This window comes from Armigeres subalbatus, unplaced genomic scaffold, assembly GCF_024139115.2.
Source record: "Armigeres subalbatus isolate Guangzhou_Male unplaced genomic scaffold, GZ_Asu_2 Contig38, whole genome shotgun sequence".
NCBI lineage: Eukaryota > Metazoa > Arthropoda > Insecta > Diptera > Culicidae > Armigeres > Armigeres subalbatus.
This window is the reverse complement of record NW_026943130.1, coordinates 6,753-17,802: the sequence shown is the minus strand read 5'-3', so window position 1 is coordinate 17,802 and position 11,050 is coordinate 6,753. Positions and strand designations below refer to the sequence as shown.

The following is an 11,050-nucleotide window of genomic DNA, read 5'->3' as shown; positions in this document are numbered from 1 at the left end:
CGGATCCCTGAATTCACAATTCTGGTTGGGACGCTTCAGGAAGCATCAAAATCGGCCAATTTCAAAATATCTCACTGAGGTCAGTTTGATACCCATTTCGAACTCTCTTAGTGTGTCAAATATATTCCCAGAAACATATTAAAATGTCACAATTTCACTTGTTTTGAAAAATGCTGAAGTTTGATACTCTTATTGGCATAATTTGTGGTATTTTGAAAATGGATTATTTGGTTGCTTCCGGATACCTCAAGCGCCTCGCTACCGACCTAAGGATGGCCAATATCTCCAGAAGCACGTCACGATGTCATATAGTCCTACTTGTCGTGCAAAATGCTGAAGTTCGATCATATTGCCGTAGTTGCCATAGCCTCCGGAAGATACACTCAGGGGCCTCCGAACTAATTCTTAGTCAATGTCCCAAGAATCATATCTTACTTATATACTTATAGGTCCAGTACACCTTCAGTGGTGCAAAAGGCCGACTTGAGAGATTTCCATCCTGAGCGATGTCCAGCTATCGCTTAAACCTGTGACCAGGTTAGATTTCAGTCGACTTCTTTTATTTCTTTATTGAGCTTCGCCACCATGATCCTCTGGGTCTGCCTTTGCTGCGATATCCCGCTGGGTTTCAGTCTAATGCTTGTTTACAGATTTCGCTTCTGTCCCTACGTAGAGTGTGGCCGGCCCAGCCCTACTTTCGATCCCGAATTTCTGTTCCCCAGCAGCACACATGTTCAACATGGTTTACTGCAACTTATATATGACCAGATTTAGTCACAATCAAGTTGCTGCAACTATTTTTGTCTAAGTTGTGCTGCTCGGGTTGCTATCAGCCTCTGGTGACAACGACGATGGAGCTCGTTGTTTGAGATCCAGTTGTGAGGCCACCAGGCCCGAACTATACCGCAGGCATCTGTTGATGAGCACCTGCAGCCATTGAGATATCTCCACTGATACATACCATGTTTCGCTAGCGTATGACAGCACAGATTTCACGTTAGAGTTGGTTGAAAATTCGTATTTTGGTGCGTTCACTTATCTGCATGTTTTCCTAGATATGTCTGAATTCGCAAGGGCAGAAAAAAAATCAAATCCGTTTGTCATAATCCCACTTGTCTTGATCAATGCTGAAGTTTGATACACATATTGCCATTGTTTGTGACATTTCAAAATTGCTGATTTGAATGCCTCCGGAGGCTTCCTCAAGGGCTTCGGAACTGACCCCAGGGTGGCTAAATTTCCCAGAATCATATCTGGATGTTATAACTCTACTTGTCTTGCAAAATGCTGAAGTGCGATATCCATATTGTATGGAGCGAATATGATATGGAGCGAAAACATTGAACTGGCCGTTTTGGGGCCGGTTCCCAAAGGGTAACTTCATAGAAACCTGTTGTTGGTCATTTCTAGAACAGGTGTCACCATGATTTTTGGTTCTGACCTTATCCTTGTATTTAAATCTACTTAAAAAGGTATAAATAGGAACGAAATAAACGTCATTTTGTTGGACTTATATCGCCAAAAAAGGAAGGTGTAGTCAAATTGACTGCATCTGACCCAGTGATCCACCAGAATAACTCCGGATAGGAGGACCATATCGCAAGTCTCAAAATGTATTCTGGACTCTGGGAACCGTACGAGCAGAATAGTGATAAAACCAGGTCTAAAGGACTTAAAATGACGAAACGGCAGCAATTTGTTTTTTTTTCTTTTACTCAGGCCGATACGGGTTAAGTAAGTAAGGTGCCATACATATTTGCCATCCAAAAGGCCACTAGAATGGCCACTGTCTTATTATTCCCGTCTAGATTGTAGGGTACAATAATACTATCATCAACAATTAGTCAAAGCTCAATCAATTGCAATCCTTTTCAGAACAGGTACAGTCAGCATTCAGAATGATATGGAATATCGAGTTTTAAACCTGAAAAAAAAATCCAATAGCTTTTAACTGTTCTCCCGTCACGTACTGTTCACAGAAACCCGGAGGGTAAACCACCCCGTTTTCCACAAAAGCCCACCATTTCCCAGAAGGGCGATGTGCTCTCGATGGAGTGCATCCTGGAGGCCTTACCGGTGGCCGACATTACCTGGTTCCACGGTACCGAATCCATTACCGATGGCGAGCGGTTCAAAATCTTGCGCAAAGCGATCTCAAACGATACCTACCTGCTAACACTCCAAATTTCACAACCAACCGCCAACGATGGGGGCATCTACCGGTGCCATGCTTTCAACCCGTTTGGGGAAAGTAACGCACACATTACGCTTAACTTCAAAGGTAATAGACCTTGCCGAACCATACACAGAAACCGATTAAGCTGCTTCCAGTTGCTGGATGGCTGTAACTGTAGTCTGTTTTTCACGTGATCAGAAAGCAAATCGTCCAATTAGAGGAAAATATGTTCTTACGATAGCAAACTTCTCCGAGAGGGTCATTCATCATTTCACTTGCGCGCTCAAGGTTCCCGCGGTAGACAACTTTGAGTTATTAACCTACTGCGAGGTCCCGCGAGCCTATAATCTATACAGCATCTTCATCAATTCAATATTTTTCTTTAGTTCTTTTTTCGTTTCCCAAGTAGCTTGTATTAACGATTAAAGCTGACGAGCTTCGCACTAAAAGTTGACTTCTTTCTCATACGGCCTCTCTGATGTGATTGGTGGCCTTCGGAGCGTAGAAGCTATTAGGCGTAGACAACTGACGTGAACTGCAGTTCAACACATTCAGCCAACTGAATAGCTTAATGGTTGCTTGGAAGGAATCGTTTACTGATACTGTTTTACTTTTTGCACCTGCTAGCGAACGAAAACGATCGAGGCTTTGCTCCGTCGTTTGTGGAGAAACCGAAGATCATCCCGAACAAACTGGGCACGCTGATAACGATGAAGTGTAGATGTAGATCGAAACCGAAACCGACCGTCAAGTGGATGCGCAAAAAACAGGAAGTCAAATCGTCCAACAGGGTTGCCCTGGAAGTGAAGACCGTCGACGAGGACACGTACGAGCTGACGTTAAACATCAAGGACCCCAGCTCGGAGGACGGTGGCAGCTATTCGTGTGTGATCAGCAACGAGTTTGGCGAGAGCAGTGCGACGCTGAATTTGAACATCGAATCCGAACAGGAATCGACAAAGAATGCTCCTATCTTTGTCGAGAAGCCGCACATCATATCGCTGGACAACGGTAAGCTGGTTCGCATGGAATGCAAAGTCAAAACCGACATCAAGCCGGACATTACGTGGACACGCGAGGGCAAAATCATTAAGGAAACCAGCAAGCTGAAGATAACGATGACGGCTGAAAAAGACGTATACCACATCTCCCTGGTGCTGAAAGATCCACAGACGGAAGACTCCGGCACGTACAAGTGTAACATTAAGAACATTCTCGGTGAATTAAATGCCAATTTAATTCTCAACATTGAGAGTGAGTATGAAGTTTTATTTGCGCACAACACGTTGGATTTTAACATCATTTTTTTTTTTTGCATTTTCAGTTGTTCCAGTCATCAAGGAAAAACCGAAACTGGTGACGAACGTCAAGAAGCGAACGGCATCGATCGAGTGTGCGGTCGCATCCCGCTTCAAGCCGGAGTGCATTTGGATGAAGGAGACGACGGTGATCAAGGAGACGCACCGTCATACCATCAAGATCGAGGAAACTCGCGAAGGCGAGTTCTCCGTCAAGCTCAACATCACCGATCTGAGCGAAGCTGACTTTGGTGCGTACAAACTGGTGGCGAAGAACGACAAGGGCCAGGCAACTTCACAGGTCATCGAGATCAAGGACATCGTGTTCGAGAAGCCACCACCGACCAAGCCGATCATCGAGCCGAAACTGAAGGACGTGGAGGTGGATGAGGGCGGCAATCTGACGTTGGCTGTCGGCCTGGTCCATCCGGATCGTCACTTCAAGGTGTACTGGTATAAGAACAAGACCATCCTGAAGGCCAGCGAGACGGTTATTCAGGATTTCACCGGACGCATGGCTAAGCTGACGGTCAAAAACTGCACCGTGGAGGATGCCGGTACCTACAAGATATCGATCAGCAACGAACTCCAGAGCGACGAGTCCGAGGCCAAGGTTAAAATCATAGAGAAACCGAAGCCAAAGGAAGAGGAGAAGAAGAAGAAGGTCGTGAAGAAGGAGGAGAAGGTCGAAGAAAAGAAGGTCGAGGAGAAGAAGGTGGAAATTAAGGTCGAAGAGAAGAAGGCTGAGATCAAGGTCGAGGAGAAGAAGGCTGAGATTAAGGTGGAACAGAAGAAGGCCGAACTGAAAGTGGAGGAGAAGAAGGCTGAGCTTAAGGTGGAAAAGAAGGTTGAAGAGAAGAAGGCAGAGGTGAAGGTGGAAGAGAAGAAGGTAGAGGAGAAAAAGGTGGAGGAGAAGAAGGAAGTCAAGAAAAAGGTCGCTGCCAAGAAGGAGGAAAAGATCGAAATCAAGGTTGAGGAAGCCAAAAAGGAAGAGAAGATCGAAATCAAGGTTGAGGAGCCAAAGAAACCGGAAGTGCCGAAGATCATGGAAACCAAAGAAGTGAGTGGTCTTAATAATTTCGATTCTGAAGAGTTACTGATGTTTTTTTGTCTTTCATTTGTAACAGCCCGAGACCAAGAAGGGTCTGGAAGCTCCCAGCATCGAAATCGTTCGTGACAAGGGTGGCAGTCGACGTGGTTCATTCTTGGACGATCGCCGTCCAAGTTTGTTGATGGGTGATGATGTGAGTATTCGTCTCGTGGTGATAAATACATTCCAGTGTTCGTATCTAGCATTCCCAATGGTGGAAAATTTCTATCTGTATATGCATATTTATTCACAAAAGGAGATCTCCGAAAAGCAAAATATTGCAGTGTTCTTTTCTGAACTATTTACTCAAACGCCAACTTGTCTCGCAGCGATCTTACATTGGTGAATCTAACCTCACTGTTTCTTGTTTTTCTAACATTTTTACACACACACACATATGGGATTTTTTCACATACAAACACTCAACTGTCGGTCAATAACCTGGTTCCCGGACGCTGCGCATGATGGCTGTGGCGACGCTAGACGAAGCTACGACCCGGAGAGGTTATCGACGAACGAAAGGTGAATATCTGGTGCGCACGATTCGCGCCTGCTTTGAAGCTGGCTAGAGGCAGCCATTGAAGCATTCTGCAGTGATCGGCAGCAGGTCAGCGGCAACAGCATCGAGGCCAGGTTATTCACCCAAATGCTAACGTTATACACAGTACACGCGAACACACTACTGAATGGATCAATTGATTGTAGGCTATGTTCTCAGCGGGCACTTCAGCAATTGGAAGTGCGTTTTGTTTCAGTGCGTCGTAGGAAAATAATTTATGCTTTATTTGATTTCTATAAAATTTTTGTTAAATGGGCGCATTAGATTTTGATTTTGATAGCATTGCCAGATGAACTGAATAGTTTAATGTTAACTCAGTTGCACATTTCAAAGTCAAAAACAATTACGCCCGTTTGAAAAAAAGTTTTATATTTTTCTAATTTGTTGAATTACATTGACTTGTATTAAACTGGCACAAAGTACCCAAATTAGTCAATCTATCGTAGGTATCTAATATGCCCAGTGCAATGAATTATCACATTTTTTTCCCAATTGATTCATATTGCTCATTTTTTCAATTTGCTTCATCTACCTTTTGTACACTACTAATGGCACGAAATGAAAACCGGGGAGTCCTCTGCTGCCGTAATCTGAAAAAGTGACGTATGCGCCATTTTACAACATACATGTTTTCCATTCTTCTGTCAAAGAGTACGATGAGTACTACTCGTTAACACCATTTTTGGAAAATGGCGTATACGTCACTTTGCCAGATTACGGCAGTCTGGTGTTCCTTACGAGAACCTTTTTACGAATACCTTTGAGAATTCGATTTTTGTTGTTCTGGGAGGTTCTAGATTATAAGGCGTCACGTCATTTGGAATAAGGTCATTTGGCATAAACACCACATAGCTTAGTGGACGTTTGGCCCAATTTTGATTTTCTTCTCGATATGTAAAAATGAGTTTACATTTTCTTTGATGCCATTTTACACATTTGAACAGTAAACATTTTGACATTTGAACAGTAAAAAATAAATGGTATTTTTTTCTTTTTGATTCATAAAGGACATGCTCTGAATAATATAAACTAATGGTAGATGTTTCCTGAAAGTCGAAAACATTATGAAAAGAAATCGCATCTACATTAGCTTTATTCCGGGAAACATTTACTTTTGAATAAAACCATGTTTTTACCATTTTCTTATTTCGCATAGTTTCAAATGTAGAGTCACATTCACAATTACTTTATTCCGAGCAGATGCATTATTTTTAAAAGAAATCACTCTCTTATAAAAATGCTTACCTGTTTAGTTGTGATCCTTGCTAGTCTGGCCATGATCGCATATTTGTAACAATCGCATTTTTGTTCATTTTGCAAAAGGCCTGTGAATCGATCAGGCAGCTCAATTTACTGCATCTAATCCCACAATAATGAAATAGGCTTTACTATCTTGCTTATCTGTGGTAAGCTGGGAATGATTGAGTTAGTGGAGAGGATTGACGAACTTTTTACAAAATCTACCAAAATGCAAATGTTACAAATATACGATCATGGGCAGTAGTACTAGGTAAGGATCACAACTGAAAATACTTTTTCTGCAGATAAAAAAACGAAGAATGATAACGTATAATATTTTTTTTTTACTTTTAGGCGTTAGCTTATATATATTATTTTTCAATAGTATGCTTCTTGTAGCACCTTTTAAAATTTAATGGTTCAAGGCAAAAAAATATGCTAAACGTCCATTATGCCAAATAACCCAATCTTCTCAGGTTGTTCGTAATTATGCCAAATGTTCGTTATGAGAAATAACTTTCTTCCGAATGTCCTGCTCTCCTCTGGGAAATGTTTCCTGTTTTGCACCTGTCATTGAAAAAGTAATTCGGCAATTTATCCAAGGATTCCTTTAGATTTTTTCTTAAAATTCTTGTGGATGTATCCTCTGAAAATTTTCCACGAAAATATCTCGTGGACTCTTATGATATTTCGATAAATTCCCTCGAAAATTCTATCAATAAATTCGCTCAGATGTGTAGAGGAAATGCCGTTAGGAAATCCTGCGTGAATTCTTTTTCTAGCTCCTGTAAAAATTTATCAGATTTTTTTTCTGGAAAATGCAGAAGGTTATCCAGCAATTTCGTAGGAAATTTATTCAGAAATGTTTCGGTATTTTTTCGAGAAAACTGAGCTACTGCGGTTTCTTCGTTTGTTACTCTTTTTGTTCAAGAAAGGACTCTCAGGTCATTCTTACGAGAAAAACTATGTAAGTTATTACCAAAAATGCAGCAGAAATGCTATTGGAATCTATGTGAAGATATTCCGAAACATTCCATCAAAGATACCTCCGAGAATTCCCATGGAAATGACTACGCAAATGGTGGAAGCTACTATCTACTGATATTCTTGTGGAAAGACATATGAAACATGCAGACATTTCTCCAGAAATTCGTAATGAAATTCCTTCATAAGTTGGGAATTGATCAACTCTGTTGAATTCAATTGACATGCCAAAAGTTGAACATTAGTACTCAGGCTATTGACATCCTATTGTTTAGCCCATCGCCAGATCGTAGCCAGGATGTCCCGGGCTATAATTTTTTTTTTCATACTGCGTTTCAATGATGACAGCGGGCTATGTCTATTGGATTATTGTCGAAGTTTCATGTACCTCTGATTTCTTTCACGAAAAGTTAGGCAAGGATATCAGAATAATATATAAAATATTTCATCTACCATATTTTGAAAAAACCTTTTTATTATTTTTCTTCTTCAATAATACGGACAAACAGTCTTTTGACATCTCAACCAGGCTTCGGAATTCTCGCTCATATGAATAAAAACCGAGGATTGATCCAAACAGCGGAGTGCAATTTTTCCATATTCTCCTTTGAGCAAGTGTTCTCACACAATATTTTATCCGGATAGAATGACGGGCGATAAACTCGCGAGCGCCGGCTTGCCGGATAATTTACTTTTGGGCATTCAAATTCTCCACCTCCCCACTTCTCCAGATAAGTTTTAAAAGCATACCCACAAAAATGTAAGTCCGAGGCGGGATTCGAACCCAAAACAATTTCAAAATGTGTAGAGCGCCCACTATAACCACACCACCACACGAACCGATTAAAAGCAACTAGAAAAACTGCTCTATTAAACCTACTTCTTATGGTGGCGCATCGTCGTATGCAATCAGTTTGGAGAAGCAAAGTAAGCGAAACATGGGATGAGGGATAACAATTTTTCACACCATCGCTTGTGCCGGAGTTTATCGCACTGTAACTTATCCGGATAAAATGCATGGTGGAGTGATCAGTTGTCGCGTGAGTGAGTGAGAAATCCGAACCCTGATCTCAACAATGGACGAATCATAGAAGTTAACCATCAAAATTCAAAATATATTTATTTGAAGTCTCACTTAACTTTTCAAAAGGACCTAAGTAACATTTTTTCATGATTTAATTTGAATACTGCAATCAATAGCTTTCATGTTGTTCTGTTAATTGCGCTATTCAAATTCATTCATGACAAAAATGTTTCTTAGGTCTTTTTGAAAAGTTAAGCGAGAAGTCTTTCTTATTTTGAAATCCTTATTTGAAAATATTTTATCCCAAAATTTAAGCGTTTTCGATATATTTTTTCGGGTATTTTTTTCCATTTTCATCAATTTTGTTTTCGGAAATTATCATCTGTGTTTGACTTTTATCTAGTTTCGGTTGTATGTTGTATTTACCATTTTTTCTTCTGACATTTGCTCTAGATGACCTGCCCACCGAAGTACGCCGTAAGATTCATAACAGTGTATTTTTACAATTCATGTCCATAACTGAACACCAGAAAAAAACAAAGGTATTATAAAGAGCGAATTTCGTTACCCTTTGTATGTAACGAAACCTAACTTGGACTTAAAACTGGTTACGTAATTCGGAGGACACCCTGTTCGCAGCAGAAATACTTCACAAAAACCATCATTGTTACTTTTTACAAGCATTTCAAAGATATTTTTTCACATGATATTTTCACCACATGAGCACAAACCCTTGTACATGAGCACAAACAAAACTAAGCTTATTTCTGTTTCTACACACGCAACCATGTTCTTAGTCTTGACAGAGCTTAAGCATATGCTCCTGGGTTCTGCTGCGCATTGGAAACTATCGCGGCGTTGTAGTGGAGACATTTGTCACAATGGAAATGGTGACGGTGAAAATAGGCATAATCATTCATTCTACCAATACGAAATACATTGAAATACAAAGAAAATCGCTATCTTCAAGAATACTATAAAACTATTTTTGTTACATGGGATGTTTCCCGTGAAGTAAAAAGACACTTTGCTACTGATAATACAGCGAATGCATGAACCACCTACACATATATGAAATCACCCAAATAAGGCACAGTTGTGCATGTAGCGGCTGCTTAGCTTCCGTAACATGCGGATTGAAACGACATTCACTCGGCATAAAATCTTAGTTCATCCGATAGCCTATTACGGACATGAAGCGTGTGAATTAAAAGTGGCACGCCAGGAAGCTTTTGCAGTTTGCCTGAAGTATTGTGCATATTAATTTTTGGTATTATTTTTTGGTATTTCACCTCTTATGCAAGGCTAGATCATAACAGAGTATGGTATCAATAGCAGAATGAGGTATTATTTGGGTAATTTCTCCTGATCGGGATGAGACACTGTATCATGTGTTCAAAGAGAAAAATGTAATGAATATTATGGCAGATTGGCAGATTGACAATAGACTGCCCATTCAGTGCTAGTGTCAAAAGAAAGATTGCTGAGTACAATATTCAACAAAGAACCAAATAAACGCCAGAAATAGATGAAATTTGCAGAAAGAAATTATGAATAACTTTTAAAAAATCAAAAAAAAAATACCCTGAAAAATACTTTAAAAGAGCTCAATATGAAACTGTCCAGAACCCTAATAAATTTTAGCTTGCGTTTTCAGAGGAACCAATTCCAACAAAGAAGCAATGAATAACTATTAGGTCGTTTTGGTTTTGCTGCGTCGCAGCAAGCGTAGAATAAAAAGAAGTTCTTAAGGGTGAACTTTTCGGAATCTAATGTTGTTCCACCTTGCGTTTTCAAGGGCACATAGCTTCCTTTTAAAAAATCGTCGATGAAATATTTTGTAACACCCCGTGCCTTATTTTTAATTCTCTTTTTTAATTACCATGAAACTTCGATAATTATCCATGTTTGCAGCGTGTACTGTTCAAATTCCAAAAAAAAATAATCTTGAAATCGATTAGTCAACTGGTTTTACAATGAATTATTGGCAGTGGCTGATTTTCTACCCGCCGCTGTCACTTCCAGGCGCTATTGTATATGCGCAAAATAGCCAGCATGAGTTAACCGCCAGAAATTTGTATGGCGAAAGACATCTAACGCGGGTTTTCTCAAAATTAGGAACTTTTCATGAAAAACTATTTGGTACCAGCTATGTAGGAAGGTGTCTGCTACTACGCCTACCAAATATTTTTTCGATTAAGTTGCTTATTTTCGAGATATTAAACCTTAGATGCTTTTCGCCATACTGATTTCCGAAAGTTAACTCCTAGTGTGCCGCTGTAAGCACGCTCAAAGCAGGCGATTCATTCTTACGCTAAGATGATTCGAAAAAATCAGCTCATTTGGTTGAAATTGAGGTTTGCTTCAAATCGACTGTTTGAGATGATTTAGCGCTTTGAAAAGTCATAACTCTGAGGGAGATAAAAAAAACATTGCAACCACCGCTAAATGAAAACTAAATGACCATCCTCGGCAACGTTGTTTTACAGTTGTACCATATCTTCTATATGTTTCAACAGATTTTTAAATAGCAAAAAATCGACAGTTCGACAGTAGATTTCCTTGGTAGAATGTTAATCAATCTTAACACCATGCAGCAACGGTTAGCGAGTCTGAATCAGTTAATAGAGCGTTCGGTTATTAATCTAAATGTCCTGATATCGAATAGCACAGAAATTGA

General features: G+C 40.1%; 1 protein-coding gene across 1 annotated transcript; it reads left to right on the top strand.

Moving 5' to 3' along the window:
- Positions 1–1,321: 1,321 nt before the first annotated feature.
- Positions 1,322–5,295, top strand: LOC134204070 (muscle M-line assembly protein unc-89-like). Its single transcript, XM_062678900.1, has 6 exons — positions 1,322–1,374; positions 1,980–2,281; positions 2,804–3,430; positions 3,501–4,534; positions 4,602–4,718; positions 5,048–5,295. Exons 1-6 carry the CDS (start codon positions 1,322–1,324, stop codon positions 5,144–5,146), a joined length of 2,232 nt encoding a protein of 743 aa, XP_062534884.1. The 3' UTR covers positions 5,147–5,295.
- The last annotated feature ends 5,755 nt before the right edge of the window (positions 5,296–11,050 follow it).

What these genes read in the sequence shown, in the direction of transcription:
- LOC134204070 (XM_062678900.1), top strand. Translation starts at nt 1,322, where the DNA reads ATGATATGGAGCGAAAACATTGAACTGGCCGTTTTGGGGCCGGTTCCC. An exon ending in CATTACGCTTAACTTCAAAG is followed by an intron (nt 2,282 to 2,803) that starts GTAATAGACCTT and finishes TGCACCTGCTAG; the next exon opens with CGAACGAAAACGATCGAGGC. An exon ending in GTTTGTTGATGGGTGATGAT is followed by an intron (nt 4,719 to 5,047) that starts GTGAGTATTCGT and finishes TGGCGACGCTAG; the next exon opens with ACGAAGCTACGACCCGGAGA.